This window comes from Pelobates fuscus, chromosome 4 (assembly GCF_036172605.1).
Source record: "Pelobates fuscus isolate aPelFus1 chromosome 4, aPelFus1.pri, whole genome shotgun sequence".
In the NCBI taxonomy this organism is placed as follows: Eukaryota; Metazoa; Chordata; class Amphibia; order Anura; family Pelobatidae; genus Pelobates; species Pelobates fuscus.
Genome location: NC_086320.1, coordinates 280,175,759 through 280,194,677, shown reverse-complemented (window position 1 = coordinate 280,194,677; position 18,919 = coordinate 280,175,759). Strand labels below are relative to the sequence as shown.

Genomic DNA, 18,919 nt, shown 5'->3' with positions numbered 1-18,919 from the left:
TAGTTTCTTCAGCAGGTAGACTTTAACCCCTTAAAGACCAAACTTCTGGAATAAAAGGGGATCATGACATGTCACACATGTCCTGTGTCCTTAAGGGGTTAATGTGGAGTACAAAAAAAATTAGACAACGTTTTGGCTCCCCTGAGCCTTTGTGAAGTCTCTTTGTCAAATACTGGGTGTGCTCAAACTTATTATTTACTAAAGTTAGACTTGTTGGGAATTCAAATTAAATTCCACTTTTAAGGTTTCCAAACTGGAAGCATAGCTTAATGTTTTTTTTTATTTTATTTTAAGTTTGGCTGCTTTGGCCTTACATTTCAAATACACTTTGATTTCCCAACAATCCTCATTTTAGTAAATAACCCTGCTAATATATACTGTTCTGTGTGTATTGAAGAAACATGACTTTGTGAATCTATTTCACATTTTTAGGTTTTATATAAAATTTTAGTTCTGACGCAATTGTTTGAACTGAAATCATTGCTTCGCCCACCCATCCCCTATTTGCATAGGTTGGCCAAAATTAGCAATTTACTTTCAGGGTGATCAACTGAACTCTGAATACTCATTGTGTGGATTAGCATCTGACTTTAGAGAATAACCCTGTTGTTTCCAGACCATAATCACATTTGCATGCGGATAGGCAGGATATGAAAAGTGGGGTCTTACAGTATAAGGCATATGTCTTGGAGGGTGGAGGATTGTCTTTTGTAATTACGTTAAACCTTGATATTAATGAGTTAATTTAATTCACATATCACCTTCGTTCTGCATGCTTTAGCACAGCATTTTTCACAGAGATTATCATAAAATCAAGAAGCAAGACATGGAGTAACTTTTCTAAATAAAGCTTGAATCACCCAGCTAAAAAAAATCTCTCAGTTACTAAAAAAAACTGAAAGGAAACAGGAGCCAATGTTTTAATTAGGTCACTTCCCAGAATCCTTATCTGATGATTGAATAACACACATGGTCATCATAATTCTCTGACTCCCCTTTATTTGGCCCTACCCAATTCCTAATCAAGGGGTGACGTCAGATTCACAGTCTATTATAATGGTAATGCAGATTGAATAACATGGTAAATTCCTAATTTGATTAAACGCTTGCTAATATTATTATATACTCATTGACTGTTGGCATCTTTTTTTTTTTTTTTTTTTTACCTATACCTAATGCTTTGTACTTACATTTATGTGTGTATAGCACTCTTTAATCCAAGAAGCATAAAGATTCCAGTCTGGAGTGTCTATTTAATTACATACACTGCAACCACTGTGGAGATTCCTCACAATTCAATGAGCGCGAAATGTTTCCATTCTACGCCAATTATTTTATGGGTTGGTTTGAATGTGGCTATATAATTGGACATAATAGTTTGTTTCACCAACTCGTTTCACCATTTGTTATGAACGAAAAAGAAAACATGTTGCGTTTCCTCTTCCCTGTGTTGATGCAGCAATGAGTCTGAGCAATCATGTTAAATTTTTTGGACCCTTTTAAAAAAAGTCAAATTTCTGGACTAAAAAAAAAAAAAGTTTGTATTTTTGCAGTGCATCTGCATATAACAAACACGAGTGAGGTACCCCAACGGCAATCCTCAGGCTTTTTTATCATTTGTAACATTGAGGTATTCGGGAATGCATGCACAGTTTTATATTTTATGAAGAGGTTAAGCAAGATTAGCATAGGGTAGTTATGGTTCGAAGCAGGACACAGAATGTAACTCAGGTTGGGCCACTACAAGGTAAGGGGTTAAAACGATAAAACAGGCTGAGCTTTATATTGGTAGTGGTAGTGCTGAGCTTAAGTAAGTGAACGTACACTGTGCCAGTGGTTAGGTCAGACAAGGAAAATGGTGAACATACTAACTGGCTGACTAGGCTAATAGGCTAAACAGAAAAAGAGTAAAACAAAACACATAATAACATGTGGTCGGCAAACATGCTGGGTAGATGAACTGCCCGAACTTGCGCCATCCGCTTCATGGTTCTAGAAGTGCGTCTGTGGTGGTGCTTAGTGGACCCAGTTTGCGGGCTACCATGCAGGTCCCTCGATCAGTAGGCTAAACAGTCATCCGACACCTCTGCTGGGATCACTGCTTGTGTTTGGGCTCAGTCCACTTGGGAGAGCAGTGCAGCGTCGTGAAGGTGAGATGCCCCTCCAGCCCTGGTGCTGTGGGAGAACTGGTACCCTTTTGCCACGAGCCTGGAATCCGTCGAGGTCGGGAGGGTGCGGTGGGCCCTGCGTGATTTAGTTGTGTGTCGCCATGTGAGTCTTGCGGCCCTCCACGTGTGTGGCCGGTACCTGTGGGTCTTGACCCGTGTTGCTCTCAGCCCAGGTGGGCATCTTCAGGAGTTTCAGGAGTGGGGGACAGCGTTGCGCCCATTAGAGGTTTCCCAGGCCTCCACTTGCTTCGAACTTGGTCCTTGTGTGTGGTACATGAATAGCCACAGCTGGCCTTGTGTGAGCCAGCAGCTGAACCCAGAATTGGTCAGATATATTATCAAAGTTGTCCCTTGCTTTATTACTGGGGCCTGGCACATCAGGCTGCTGCAGCTGCATGCCGCGTGTAGCTGGGTATGATGAGACCGCCATCTTCGAGACCTTCACCCCCGTTCAGCTTGTGAGGTCCACCAGGGGGGGGGGGGGGGGGGGGGAGTGAGTAGTGTTGCGTGCGGCTTGGAGCAGCGAGCAGAAAGCGGCTGCCTTTCCACTCCACCTTCTCCAGTAGGCCTCAACCCGTTGTTTCGGTTCCCGGATATCCCGGGCGTCAGATTTAGTATGCACAGGTACGTACCGGCTTCCCCAGTCTGTAGGGCTCCTTTTGGAAAGCTTCCCAGCATTTCAGCCCGAGATATCGTTGCGAATAGTGTCCGTGCAGCAGGAGCTCATGCAAAGTATGTCTTGCTTGCGGCGCACGGTGTCAGACTAAGCGCCGGGTAGTCACGTGACACCCGGTGCTCCTATGCAGAGCAGGAGGGGGAGACGCTCCCCCTCCCAGTGTACACTGCGTGCGGTTCCATTATTAATATTTTAATAAAGACGGCCCTGCAAACTACTCATAAACATATACACTATAATAGCCCACGTACACCTAAATACAACATAGCAACTGCAGCACCAAATAAATAACACAAGCAGAATACAGCAACATAAACATCTAAAGAACAAAAAAAAAAGACCTCAAAAAGGGACTTCAAGATCTTGTTTTTGCACAGTACTAGTAAAAGGTTTCTTACCCCTGCCCTACACTGTGTAGCCTGTGGCCTTTCACCTTGCACCTCCATTCCTGTGTGCAGAGTTCATTAAAACTAATAGTATTTATTGTTTTGAACACATTTATATCGCATTTACATTGTCAGTCATGAACAAACAATATAGTTTACTTTAGTAAAATAAATCAGTACAATCTATTTGTCTGGTAAGTAATGCTGCTAAACATTATCTGTCTGTATACATACATTCCTAAGACCACAGATACACACAGCCAAAGGATTAGCCCTCCCTCTGCCAGGACATCCCCCCCTGCTGCCCCTCCTTCCCTTGCTTGTCTCCCTGTTGTGGGAATCCCGTGTCCCTGACTCTTAGTAGCTTAGCAGGATTTGTTGTCCCCTGATCGACGTGTCCCCGAAATATGAAACTCGCATCCCGGCTTCTGGAGGCCTTGAGTGGGGGTTACAGGGTGGTGAGGGGGCAGTTTGGATCCTTCTCTTGCACCTCCCCACTTCGTGCACATCACCCTCCAGTCACCCTGCAGCGGGGTTACTGCACTAGAGGTACACATGTACTGCCACTTATATATGTTTCACAGTGTTCTAAAGCTTCATAATAATGATACTGTGTATACAATGAAGAGGTAACCATAACCACTTTTTGAAAGAGATATGAACCCATCATGACAATACAGTACAATAGATTCGAAATGTATACACTGCATTGAAAACTACACTCTCACTCATTACAGTTATTATGTATTTCTCCAAATCCAATGCTGATAAAGTATTTCAGACACTGACATGCTTATTATTTGTGATACTTATTTATAAAATACGAGTTATAGTTTTGTGTACACCTGGAGCAGTGACTGTGTACCATTGTACCATTATTGTGTACACTGTACACATTTTGTAGTCTGTGTTTATATGGAGGATTCAGTTTATTAATACAAATCTAAGGATTTTATTCACTAAACAGTGAATTTTGACAAACTGAACAAACAATGACTTCTAAAATATTGTGCACTCGGAAAAGTTCTCAAATCCAGATTTATTTTTCAAAGCTGGATATCTTGGAATAAAATGCACAGTTCAATTCTTTTCCCCTCACAACTTGCTGTTTAGTGAATAAACCCCAAAATGTGTAAGCCATAGTGTAAATATTAAATTTTTTATTTTATTTTTTAGTAAGTCAAAATTGAACATTAAAATAAGTGTTACGACTGATGTTTATGTTCTATATTTGCAATAATAACGGGGTACCATCCACACTTACTATACAGTGTGGGGGGTAATGGGTTGGATGATACTTCCCTGAAAACGGTGCAGGATTTGCCCCCAATATATTTCCTACTCAGCAACCACTGGTAATGTCTTGTCACAAGTTGTATTACCATTGTATTCTCCCACCTACTGAATGATCCTCAGTATACAACTATTGTAATCTAGTACAAGGCTGGCCTTAGGCCCCCATAGTGTTCACTATCCATCATTATTGATTATCATTTCATGTTAAAATTTTAAAGCCATGTTGTATGATGTAAAACAGTCCCATCACTAACAGCTACACTCAGTTAAGATTATGGTGACCTAATGTCATAAATTACTTTTGTAATTAAAAAATATCTAGTTTGTGCAATATCGGTGTGAGTATTCCTGTGTGAACAGCTGTTTTGAATGTCTCCCTGTGTGCAATATTATCGTGTATTGTGTACGCAGTGTTAATGGGTATTAGAGGTTCTGTGTATGACCAGTCATACAAAGCTAGTGTTACTGAATGTATACACTGTCAGTACATGTGTATGTTAGTATGCGACTGTTACACATGCAGACATGAACTACTCCAGGTGGGAAGGGGGTGCACAGAGCACAAATGTTCTTGTACTCAATGTATGCATCTTTATGGGGAACGTTCAGCACCTTCATGCAGCCCTGAATTAGGAAGCATCTCTAGTGGCCGTCTGAGTGACTGCCACAAAAGGTGTTACTAAGCAGCAATGTAAACACTGCCAGCGTTTTAATGGCTGAGACTTCAGGGACATGCTATAGACACCAGAACCACTACATTAAGCTGTGGCGGTTCTGGTGACTATTGTGTCCCTTTAAGGTTATTTATTTAGTGGCTGTTTATAAAATAATCTTCAGCTCAAGTGAGTATGGGACAGATTAAAACTTTGAACCATGGTGTTTGCTTAAGAAGGAACTGTAGCAGTACAAAGTCCACATTCTCATGCTGTGTGCTAACATCCATGAAGGAGAAGGAGACAGAATAAATTATAAGGGAACTGGTAATATACAACCTCTTCCCCTGTAAACATCGAAAAATAATATGTTGGTTATGTGTGAAATATATTAATGATATATTTAATTTGTAACTGAAAACTTGGTTAGTGGAACCCATTTTGACTCATCTTACGGTTATTCAATAAACCACATATTGTAGTAAATTCATTAGGGATTTTCACATTTTAGGACAAAATACCTAAGGGGAAACTCTCCTACTAATCTTTTTTACCATCTCAACTGTTGTGACCTACAATATGTAATTCCCTGACAGGTGACATTTCCTGTTTTCTGAATAACCCCCGATGTAATTCACTTTATTTACCCAATAATTACTTTCCAGGTGCACTCAATTTACTGAGCTCTTCAAATGATTCAATACTGTTAGAAGAGTTTCCCACTGATTAAAGGGACACTATAGTCACTAGAACAACTACAGCTTAATGTAATTGTTCTGGTGAGTATAATAGCTCCCTTCAGGCATTCTCATGAACACACTGCCTTTTCAGTGAAAAGGCAGTGTTTACTTTGCCCCTACGGACAACTCCAAGTGGCCACTCCTTAGATGGCCATTGAAGGGGCTTCCTGGCTCAGGGCTGCACAGTAAGCAGTGCTGCCGTTCAGCGTCCCCACGATCTGCATGGAGACGCTGAATTTTCCTCATAGAAATGCATTGATTCAATGCATCTCTATGGGGAGGTCCTGATTGATCAAAACAGCATTTGGCCCCACCCCCGTGCTCATGTTAGCCAATCCAAATTGGCCATTGGCTAAAAATCAGCCATTTTGATTATGTCACAAAGGGGGCAGCGCCAGCGGTACCGCGCGGCGCTGGAAATAAAGTGAGTTTTAAACTTTTATAGGGGGCCTGGGGGGGGGTAGGGGGGAACAAGCCACCTAAATGGTGGGTTTAGCACTATAGGGTCAGGGATACATGTTTGTGTTCCTGACCCTATAGTGATCCTTTAACCCCTTAATGCCGTTACGGCATTCTATGCCGTCCCCATTTAAATGGGCTTTAAAGCCGCTGCGGCGGCATAGAACGCCGTAACGGCTTGCAGCCCCAGGAGGTAAAATTTACTTCCCTCCGCTGCGATCCTCTTCGGGAGGACTGCCTGACAGCCCAGGCAGCCCTCCGCCGGCAAATCAGGCCCCCGGGGGCCATGTGATCGCTCTCAAAGAGCGATCACATGGCCCCCTATAGCTGGCTGTGGATCTGCCTGCAGGGAGACCATCTGAGCTGTCAGACAGTCCCCCTGCTGGTTGAAAGAATTATTTAAAAAAATAATTAAACATAAAATAAATACATTTAATAAAATAAATTAAAAGTATTTATATATGGGGGCGGAGCCAAGCAACGGAGCTGTATGGCCGCATGTTCACTGAACTCCAGGCCACCAAACAAATTACCAAGCAATTTAAGGGGTCTTTCACACCCCAAAACCAGGCTAACTGAGCCCACAGCACACCCTCACGTTATGGGGAGAAAGACCAAGAAGCCAAGGGCCGAGAAACCGAATATGGGCATGAACATCGGCGATCTATGGCGCCAGGCCCAGAGGGGAGCAGAGCCCAACATGGCCGACTTCTCAGACGACTCGGAGATCTCTGAGGACTTCTCACTGGGAACACCAGGAGGTCAGATGCCTGAGCGGAGAACCAGTAAACCCACAACCCCTCACCTAGACTTGGCCCCGGTGACGACCGCAATCATGAAGGGCCTCTTAGCGGAGCTCCAACACACAATCCAGGCCGACATGGCCCAGCTCCGAGGGGACTTACAAGGCCTCATGACCTGCATGGGCACTATAGAGAGTGACACCCAGAAACAGGCCCAACACACAACCCGTCTTCACACAGCTATACAAGAGCTACAAACCCAACAAAGCAAAATGGATAAAAAGCTCACAGAGCTAGAGGACCGGAGGCGCACACCGAACCTCAAGATAAGGGGCATCTCGGAGGAGATCCCGGAGAAGGAGCTACCACACTTCCTACGTCGACTTCTCACAGGACTGCTAACCCATAAGCAGGCCAACAGGTGGGAGTGGAGGGGCCATTCTGACTTTGAAAACCAACGACAGCACCAATGTCAGCACCGAGAGATGTCTTGGTAAAGTTCCACAGCGACAAAGACAAAACAGCTCTCATGAACGCAGTCCGAAACAACTCACCATACCCCTTCGAAGGAATGCAACTGACGTTCTATGCAGACCTGTCCGGAAGCACCATGGTGTGGAGGAGGTCACTTAAGCCTTTCACGGCGTTACTCCGAACCAACGGCTTCAGTTACCGATGGCGACTGCAACGCGCACTGGAGATACTACACGGCACCGACACACACTCTGTCAGCGACCTCAAGGCTGCCGACCTGCTACCCAAACTGGGACTACCAACAAACGCCCTGGACACAGTGCGATCGAGCACGGCGGCATCCCTGCCTCACACCTGGAATCCGGCAACAACACGTCCCTTCATACCACGGGGAGCGCGACAAGAAGAACGGGCAGCTGTCACTACCTGAGCGGCTCCAGATAGCCTGCAGAGACAGGCCTGAACTTGCCTCACCACTGGAGTTGTGTTCTCAGTTAACTCTATTGGGTCTCACTGAACTTTACGTTAATAGTGTATGTTACCGTTTTTCTCTTATGTTGATGTTACCTACCACGCTTAGATCCTCCACCACTGAGGCCACTCGCATGTCACCACTCCCCACACCACACATAGTGGGGCACTACATGACGAGCCACCAGACCGCCAGGTCTCACCCTCACCACATCCCCCGCACTAGCGCTTTCTAATGATAGCACTTCGGAACTTAGCCCTGCTGTGCCAACTAGTGCCTAAATGACCCTACCCTCTGTTAGGGTCAGTCAATCCCACATATGTTACAGTAAATGTAGCTTACAGTACCTGGCACCATAACACACAAGCCACACTGCTCATCAGCACTTAACGTTCATGAGAGCAGCACCCATGGCATACGAACATAGCTCATGCCCCTAATCCTATTTGGTTAACCGCATATTTTTTTATTTTTTTTTTAAATTCTTTATTTTGGCGTGCATAGTGATAACAAACATGCCAGCACTGCCACAACAGCAGGTGCCGGCCATTAATCGACATAGATTACATCTGCACATTTTTTTTATAAGTGTCATGCTTGGTTCAGGGTTAAACTGCAGCTCATGTCAGTGTAACAGGCACTATAAAGCAATAAAGATCCGAACATATACTGACATTGTGAGTAGGTAAGAAAACAATACTAATGCTTGAATTTTTAAAACTGAAGATAACTGGCTTTTTAACATTAGCAGGTAAAGACATAGGAGAGGCACAGAGTTGGAGTGCTGCATTTATGGACACAATAGCATAGGGTTTTCATCGTTGTGTTTTGTACCTGACTGCATGAAAGACCAGGCAGTGAGTTAGCAGGTGGTGCACTCTATACTAGTCACTTTCTAGGGAGTGGAATGTCTCAATCTATTATTCAGTTAGGCTCCTAATGTGTATTTAGACTATGCATGTATATTTATGTCAGGCATTCCAGGCTACACTGTATATACTGCGTGCCACCTTGCATTCTCGCTTAAACTAACATATGACGGGTCCCAATGCCCGAGCCATCGCTTGTAGTTCCATGTTATGTGTTATGTGGTAGGGGCAGTCTACAACCGCAAACAGCACCCACAGAGTAGATCGAGAACTAGTTGAGCGCATATTAATAATCAATGTGAGGTATCAGGCCTCGACTGAAATTGACACATGTGTATGCAGAATGATTAACTGATGTAGTGTTATAAACTAATGTAAGATTATAAAATTATAAACAAAATTATAAACGTCCGCTCATTTTACATATTCGCCAGGTTAAATGTGTTCTGCAGGGTCTTCTATGACGGCATCATCACCGGAGCTGGCTGGCAGGCAGTCCGGGTCTTTTCTCCCGCTTAACCGATGCCCAGTCTATGGAGGGGGGTATAGACGCTTTGCCGCTGACTCATATTGCTTTTAATCCGGTTATCTGTAATGGGAACCCGGGGTGAGGCAGGATGTTGCGGGCTTTTGGATCTGAGATCGTCCAGATTGTGGTTATGGGAGTAGCAGTCCCGGGGGTCCGTGAGTTTAATCAAATGCTTTCTTTCTGCCCCTACCCGCCGTGATGAGCGGGTCTGCTGCTTGCTTAACGGTGGGCATAAGAGTGGTGACCGACAGACGGTCCGGGATGTGCCGGTCTGCTGTTTCAGGGGCTTGGCTGGTAACAGTCGGCTTGGGTGCTGGAGCTGATGCCTTAATTGGGCTTTACCTCGTTTGTGTTTGCGTGGAGGGGGATTCCCGCCAAAACGGCGTCGTGTTGCCGGGCGAATCCATGCTGCCACCTCCTGTATTGCCCTCATGTAGGCCGGTCTCTGAGTGTGTAGCATAGTCCATAGGCTGGCACCAATCTTGTCAAAGAACACCCCTATGTGCTGGGGTGGCGTGTGGAGTATACGGTTTCTGTAAGACCGTGCTTGTGCCGCCATCTTGATCAGGGCCTAGTACTTTCTCTTCGTGTCAGTCGTTGTCTCTCGTGCTGGTCGTGCTGTGGGGGTGATCATCCCCAGCAGGGACCGGGATGACCCCCGCCGGTCCAGAGGGGGGGGGGGGGGGGGGTTGGAGGTGAGTGCTGCGTGGGTATCACCTGCGAGGTTACCATCCAGGAGAGCGTCCGTCTCTCCCTGGCTCGGTCGCGGTTAGGCCTCAGGTCGGGATTGTGGGGACCCGTTGGGGTACGGGTGTGTGTCTGACCTCAAAACGATTCCCTCGGCCTCCCCCACTCAGTAGGCACCTTCCCAGCAGTGAGTGAGCGATGGATCGGGGTTCATCCCCCGTTTCAGTCGACGGTGTGCAGGAGCACTTGTGAAGCACGTCCACCCTGCTAGGAAGCTAGGCTCCGCCCCCGGTTAACCGCATATTAAACCATCACCCTGTGTACCTTGGGTAAATGTACTGCTCAACCCAGCCAAGCCAAACTAGCAAAACACCCGCGCGCACACACGTGTAGTTACTCAATTAACTTGTTGTGTTCTGTACTCATAAAGCATCTAAGTCATACATGTGTATAATTAATACCAATCAATATAAGCATAAAATATGTAAAGCCTGTACCAAACCTGGAACCAGAACTGGAAACAAAAATGCGCAGTAGTTTGCATAGTTACCCTGTAGTTACCCATAGTGATGATGCATCATTGCGCCAAACGAGTTTATACTGTAAATTTGCGTTGAATAACCCAATATTTAAGCTACTCAAAATCCTAGACTGTCGCAACTTTGTTCTCTCTAACTTCAGATAGCATACAGAGTCATTTCTTGCAATTCACTACCACATAAAAAATGTGCAATGTGCTATCAAGCCATGCTTTATTACAATGCTGTTTATTGCTATATCGAGTGCACATGCTGTTGGAGCATGGCACACGCCTCTGTAACTGCTTTCTCCTTTTGCACTCAAAAACAAAGAATTAAAAAAAAATAAGTATATATATATATATATATATATATATATCTTATATATATGTAACGTCATACGTAGTGTATTTTAATGTTAATATAAGTACATATATTAGTATTAAAATACACTTAGAATGAAGTTACATATATATAAGAAATATATATTATATATATAATACATATATATTTTATATATACACGTATAATTACAAGAATAAATAAATACAATAATTAAATAAATAAAAAAAAATTTTAATTAAATAAATCATATATACATATGTAATTTAATTCTAACTGTATTTTGTTATTAATATATATATATATAGAAAAAATTCCAAAGCCAGGCACTCCTCCGTTCAGATAGTTTTAAAGTATTATAGGCCCAGGTGCAATCCCGCGTTATATATATAGAAAAGTAATGAAGGGAGCACACTAGGTCTTAGAAATAGTGCAAAATTATTTACTGCATTCAAAAGAATACATCGCTGTGGTATACAAACAAATCAACGTTTCGACCCTGCTGGGTCTTTATCAAGATCACAGTGCAAACTGAAAATTACTGGCAATTTATACATAATCGTGTGTTAAGCTTACCATTAAGATGATCGGACAGCCTGTAGACTGAAAACCCGTAAGTGAGAACCACCACGTGACATCGTGCGTGTGACGTATTGCGTATTGCGTGAATAGCGTAGTTGCTAGGTAACTACATCCAAGGAGTGAAAACGTATATATATATATATATATATTGGTAACAAAATACACTTAGAATGACATTCTATATATATCTATATATAAAATACAAACTTTCCAATGAGAATTACCCGCATGATTGCATACCATTTGCAAAAGTAGACAACCCCAGATATTGCAAATAGGGTATTTCCAGTAATTTTTAGTATCCACTTAGTCACAAACACTGGCCAAATATTAGTTTTTTGCTTTTTTCACACAAAAATAAATATGAACGCTAACTTTGGCCAGTGTTTGTGACTAAGTGGCTACTAAAAAAGACTGGACATACCCACTTGCAATACCTTGGGTTGTGTACTTTTGCAAATGGCATGCCATCATGGGGGTAATTCTCATTCCTGGGCTACCACACGGTCTCAAAGGTAACATTACTAATCTGGCAAATTTTAATGTGAAGAAAATGCACAATGGAATGTGCTGTATTTGACCCTGTAACTTTCCAAAACACCATAAGAACTGCTAATGGGGGGTACTGTTTTACTCGTGAGACATTGCTGAATACAAATATGTGCATTTTATTGCAGTAAAAGTGAACAGTATTATGAAATTTACAGCTAAAATGTCAGGCGGAACAACATTTTTATTTTTTAAATCTTAATTTCTCACAGTTTTTTAAAATGTTATTCATAATAAATTATGTTTCATATATGAATAGATCATGAGAAATTAAAACCCTGTTTCTCCTGAATAAAATGATATATAATAAGTGTTGGTGCACTTTATATGAAAGAAGTGAATTACGGTTGAACATATAGCGCAAATTCCAGGTTTTGTTTACATTTTGTTTTGATCAGAACGTGTACTATTGACTCCGTCCTGAAGGGGTTAATCTCCACAAGTCACTATTAAAGTCTTTGGGAATTTCCGTAAATAAATAATTTGGACATTTTTCTAGCAGTATTCAATTGGAAAGCATACTAAATTGACACTTGTACTAGTACATTTATGTTCTGGATTTCAGTTAGCTAAATAAAAAGAGTTTATTCAACAAGCAACAAATGTTGGTGAGGTAAAAAAAAATATTTACAAACTATAGAATATAATATCCAGGCTATGAGTGTATATGAGCAAGATATTTTTTTCCGGGTAAAGGGCTAGATTTAGTATTGTTGGATAAGATTTTCAAGTAATTTAACATTTTTGGATTCACTTTTAAAATGATTTCATATTATAAAAAATATTTTCATTTTGTAATATTTAGTTATTTTTTCATATATTGATATATTTTTATGTATGATATACACTGCCTGTCCAAAAAACAAATCGCCACCAAAAAAAAAAAAAGGTCACACATTCTAATATTTTGTTGGACCGCCTTTAGCTTTGATTACGGCACGCATTCGCAGTGGCATTGTTTCGATAAGCTCCTGCAATGTCACAAGATTTATTTCCATCCAGTGTTGCATTCAATTTTCACCAAGATCTTGCATTGATGATGGGAGAGTTGGACCACTGCTCAGAGCCTTCTCTAGCACATCCCAAAGATTCTCAATGGGGTTAAGGTCTGGACTCTGTGGTGGCAAATCAATGTGTAAAAATGATGTCTCATGCTCCCTGAACCACTCTTTTATAATTTGAGCCCGATGAATCCTGGCATTGTCATCTTGGAATATGCCCGTGCCATCTGGGAAGAAAAAATCCATTGATGGAATAATCTGGTCATTCAGTATGTTCAGGTAGTCAGCTGACCTAATTATTTGGGCACATAATAGTGCTGAACCTAGACCTGACCAACTGCAGCAACCCCAGATCACAGCACTGCCCCCACAGGCTTGTACAGTAGGAACTAGGCATGATGGGTGCATCACTTCATCTGCCTCTCTTCTTACCCTGATGCGCCCATCACTCTGGAACAGGGTAAATCTGGACTCAACAGACCACATGGCCTACTTCCATTGCTCCAGAGTCCAATCGTTATGCTCCCTCGCAAATTGAAGCCTTTTCTTCCGATTAGCCTCACTGATTAGCAGTTTTCTTAAGGCTACACAGCTGTTCAGTCCCAATACCTTGAGTTCCCTTCACATTGTGCGTGTGGAAATGCTCTTACTTTCACTATTAAACAGAGCCCTGAGTTCTACTTTTCTTTTTCTACGATTTGCCAATCACGATCAATCAGGATTTTTTTCCGACCACATTTCTTCTACGAAGACGATGATTCCCCACTATCCTACCAGTTTTTAATAATGCGTTGGACAGTTCTTAACCCAATTTTAGTAGTTTCTTCAATCTTCTTAGATCAGGGCTTGACAAATTTGCTTGGAATCTAGGAGCCAGCTAGAAAAGTAAGGAGACAGAGAAATTAATGCCAAAAATACAATTATTAAAGGGACACTATAGTCACCAGAACCACTACAGCTTAATGCAGTTGTTCTGAAGTCTATATCCTGTCCCTGAACGCTTTTCAATGTAAACATTGACTTTTCAGACAAAAGGCAGTGTTTACATTGCTGCCTGGTAACACCTCTAGCGACAGTCACTCAGATGGCCTCTAGAGGTGCTTCCTGAGTCAGTGCTTCACAATGTGCAGCACCTGCGTTAATGTTCCCTATAGAGATGCATTGATTCAATGCACCTCTATGAGAAGTTAAATTGGCGCATTGGCATTTTTCCGTGCATGCGCAATAGTCTTCCAATGCTTTCCTATGGGGAAGCATTGGATTGGCTGCGATCGTCAAGATTGATAATCTCAGCCATGGATGTGGGGCCAGCTGCAGCGTCATAAACACGGCGTCGGGGAAAAAAGGTGAGTAAAATCACTCAAAGACATACAGACACACACACTCAGACATACAGAGACACACATACACTTACAGACAGACAGACAGACACACACAGGCACACACACACACACACACACACACACTCACAGACATACAGACACACAGACACACTCACAGACATACAGACACACACACACACTCACAAACATACAAACACACACACACACTCACAAACATACAAACACACACAAACATTTACTGACATACAGACACACTCACAAGTAGTTACTTATTTAAATCCACCCAGCCTCCTTACTTCTGGGGAGCTGGAGTGGATAGGTATTCCCTGGGGTCCAGAAGGGCTGCTGTTATCTCCCTACTCAGCTCCCTCTCACACACTGTAAGTGAGCCGGGGGCCGGAGTGATGTCATAACCCAGCTCCCGGCATCACTACAAGCCGCGCGAGGGAGCAGGTTAGGGAGATTACAGCTCCCTCGCCGCGGCATTAAGTCAAACGGCCACCTCGCCTCCCTCTGCACTGCATTTCCCGGCCGCCCCCTCAATCAGCCGTCAGCTCTCCATAGGCTGATGGAGGGGATGGCCCTCCAGCAATAAATAAGCCGGCCGCCCCACTGCCTTTGACAGCTCTCCGTGATCCGGTCTCCCTCCCTTACATCTCAATGAGCAGGCCGCCTCCATCTGTCAGCAGCCTGCCTCAGCCCTCCGTGATCCGACTGCCCGCCTCTGCTCTCAGGCAGCCGGTCACCTCGGGGGCTGAACAGGCTCACATATCCCAGGTGCCAGGACAAATTTCCAGGTCGCCATGGCGACCTGGCGCCTGGGATTTGTCGAGCCCTGCCTTAGATGTTTTCTCTGCTTGATGCATACCAATGATTTGACCCATCTCAAACAGCCTAACATAATTTCCATGACCACGGGATGTGTCTTTCGACATGGTTATTTAAGAAATGAGAAGCTACTAATTGCATCAAATGGGGTTAAATTACGTGTTGCCAGCTGAAAGATCTAAATGGCTGAAAGAAAATCGCCCATGCAGTAACTATCCAATAGGAGGCTCTTACCTATTTGCTTAATTAAATCCAGGTGGTGACTTGGCCAGGCAGCGTATGTTTTTATATTTTAATATTTAAAAAAAATCATTGTGGTTCCTGCTTCTTGGCTGTCATGAATAGTGAAAAGTTTAAGTGACTGCTACAAAAGGACACTTACTGTCTTTAATAGCACAGGTTCGGAGCTGCTTGTTTCCACTATGGCTACTCGATTGTTTAAGGGAAAAACCCATGCATCTTACTATCAAAAATATAGGTTCTCTCCACCACAAGAGGTCCAGGACTTGATATTCAACTACATGGGTGAAAGGCTATCCAAACCTTATGGGTTTGCAGTGGATGTTGGATGTGGAACAGGACAAAGCACCAGAATCTAGGTTCCTTACTTTGAAAAGATCTTGGGGACCGATATCAGTCCTGCTCAAATAGAAGAGGCTAACAAAGCTAATGATATCCCAAATGTTACTTATAGTGTTTCTCCCGCTGAGGAATTGCCACTGGATGATGCTTCTGTAGATCTCGTAACTGCATGTGCTGCTGCCCACTGGTTCAGTATTGAAAAGTTCTATAAGGAGGTGGATTGGATCCTGAAGCCTCATGGTCTCCTTGCTATTTTTATGTACATTCCTGACATGGAAGTACATTACAAAGACCGATCAGAACAGTTGACAAAAGTCTTTAAAGAGGGGCAAGAAAAGTTGGCCCCGTATGAAAATGAGAAAGTGAGGCTTGTGAAAACAGGTTACAAAGACCTATTTGATGCCATACCTCATACAGACAAAAAAAGTGTTGAAACCAAAATGCCAATGTTGTTGTCAGACTTTTTGGGTCTCATACAGACCTTCTCTATGTTCCAAGTTTGTCTTAAACATGAACCCGAGAAAGCTAAGGAATTTATATTGACAACAGAAAAAAGGGGTATCCTCCACTGAGACAGAAATTGAAGTGCGGTTGAACAATGTATGTTTGTTGGCCTCAAAGTGAAGAGATAAAACAATAAACATGCCTAGCGCAACAAAGCTTTTGTTACATGAACCATAATATGTCTGTTCAAATTAGAAAAAAAAGCTTAAGTAAATGAATCTTGTAAGGTGCTAAACATTGTATAAACTCTTGAAAAAAAATCTGGGTTTCCTGTTTGATTTTTAATTCACGCAGTTTAAAAATCATGATCAGGAAAAAAAAAATATTGTAAAGGTTTATCTGAAAATATGAAATCTTTTGTAAAGCTTATCGAACAATATTTAATTAACACCAAACTACTTTGGAAAAAATGTTGCAGTTTAGTTTCAGACATCGCCATAAGAACCAAAGAACATTTGTGGGATGGGGGATTAGCAGTTTTCTTCAGACAAAATAATATACTATCATTAGGTAGTCTATTAAACACATAAACAATGAAATATGTGATCCAGAGGGGTGAGGGGATTCATCCCCCATCCCACCTGGTTCCATCACCCAGTGTTTCAGTTCACTATACTTCTTTAGTAAATAAATATTGTAATGCTCAAATTCTACTCTAATATTATCCCAGTGGATGTGTTTAAAGCAATCTGTTAATAATTCTGATGCTGATTAATATTATAATAGTTGCCTACAGCAATTTATATTATTTGTTAATAGACACTATTCTAAATATACTAAGTTTGCAAATTTGGGAACAATAGCTGAATTGTTAACTGATTTACATTAAGTTAATAATTGAATTTGATGTTTAGCTCTTGTAACCAGATTTTAGTAAGTTGCACATTTAGGGCAGAGAGCTGTAGTGGTTATGGTGCCAAGAGTCCTCAGATGTCATCTGCTGGTATTCTGTCAAACTGTTTATGAATGGTTTGACCTTTACTTTGCTTTGTCGGGGGCCCTCAGTCAGTCTGCTCTGGATTACTTCTGCATTACCATATCAACTCATAACAGGTTTAGACAGTATACAACAGTGCTCCCCAACCTTTTTATCGCCGCGGACCGGTAAACGTTTGATAATTTTTCCGTGGCCCGCTTGTTTTGATTTAATAAGACAAAAAAAAAACAGTCACATATTAAAAAAACACACAGACACATACATAGTCAGAAAATCACAAACACAGTCACATAAAGACATAGACTCAAAATTGTTGGTTCAGGGTCCCACACATACGCAGACTGAATGTATATAGCATGTTCATGTGAGAGTTAATAAAAATGGGGGCAGTGTTTGTGGGGCAGTGTGTGTAGTGTGTGTATGGGGGCAGTGTGTGTAGTGTGTGTATGGGGCGGTGTGTGTATGGGGGCAGTGTTTGTGGGGCGGTGTGTGCAGTGTGTGTATGGGGCAGTGTTTGTGGGGCAGTGTGCGTATGGGGGCAGTGTTTGTGGGGCAGTGTGTGTAGTGTGTGTATGGGGCAGTGTTTTTGGGGCAATGTGTGTAGTGTGTGCATGGGGCAGTGTTTGTGGGGCAGTGTGTGTAGTGTGTATGGGGGCAGTGTTTGTGGGGCAATGTGTGTAGTGTGTGCATGGGGGCAGTGTGTGTATGGGGGCAGTGTTTGTGGGGCAGTGTGTGCAGTGTGTGTATGGGGGCAGTGTTTGTGGGGCAATGTGTGTAGTGTGTGCATGGGGGCAGTGTGTGTATGGGGGCAGTGTTTGTGGGGCAGTGTGTGCAGTGTGTGTATGGGGGCAGTGTTTGTGGGGCAATGTGTGTAGTGTGTGCATGGGGGCAGTGTTTGTGGGGCAGTGCGTGTAGTGTGTGCATGGGGGCAGTGTTTGTGGGGCGGTGTGTGTAGTGTGTGTATGGGGGCAGTGTTTGTGGGGCAGTGTGTGTAGTGTGTGTATGGGGGCAGTGTTTGTGGGACAATGTGTGTAGTGTGTGCATGGGGGCAGTGTTTGTGGGGCAGTGTGTGTTTGTGGGGCAGTGTGTGTAGTGTGTGTATGGGGGCAGTGTTTGTGGGGCAATGTGTGTAGTGTGTGCATGGGGGCAGTGTTTGTGGGGCAATGTGTGTAGTGTGTGCATGGGGGCAGTGTTTGTGGGGCAGTGTGTGTAGTGTGTGTATGGGGGCAGTGTTTGTGGGGCAGTGTGTGTAGTGTGTGTATGGGGGCAGTGTTTGTGGGGCAGTGTGTGTAGTGTGTATATGGGGGCAGTGTGTGTAGTGTGTGTATGGGGGCAGTGTGTGTAGTGTGTGTATGGGGGCAGTGTTTGTGGGGCAGTGTGTGTAGTGTGTGTATGGGGGCAGTGATTGTGGGGCAATGTGTGTAGTGTGTGCATGGGGACAGTGTGTGTATGGGGGGTAAGGAGGGTAGGGCGGCTTTTTCTTTTTTAAAATTTTATTAAAATTAATATATTCATGTCCCCCCTCCCTTCTTACCTTTACTGGGAGGAGGGGGGGCATTTCTTAGTCCCTGGTGGTCCGGT

At 43.2% G+C, this 18,919-nt stretch overlaps 1 protein-coding gene and 1 pseudogene across 1 annotated transcript in view; both read left to right on the top strand.

Moving 5' to 3' along the window:
- The first annotated feature begins 3,542 nt into the window (after nucleotides 1-3,542).
- SUGCT (succinyl-CoA:glutarate-CoA transferase) overlaps nucleotides 3,543-18,919 on the top strand; it is a 934,720-nt gene continuing 919,343 nt past the window's right edge. Inside the window, exon 1 of the mRNA XM_063452136.1 lies at nucleotides 3,543-3,779. Within this exon, the coding sequence (XP_063308206.1) occupies nucleotides 3,638-3,779 (142 nt within the window). The 5' untranslated portion in view covers nucleotides 3,543-3,637. The remainder of the gene's footprint in view (nucleotides 3,780-18,919) is intronic.
- On the top strand, nucleotides 15,639-16,704 carry LOC134608028 (putative methyltransferase DDB_G0268948; annotated as a pseudogene).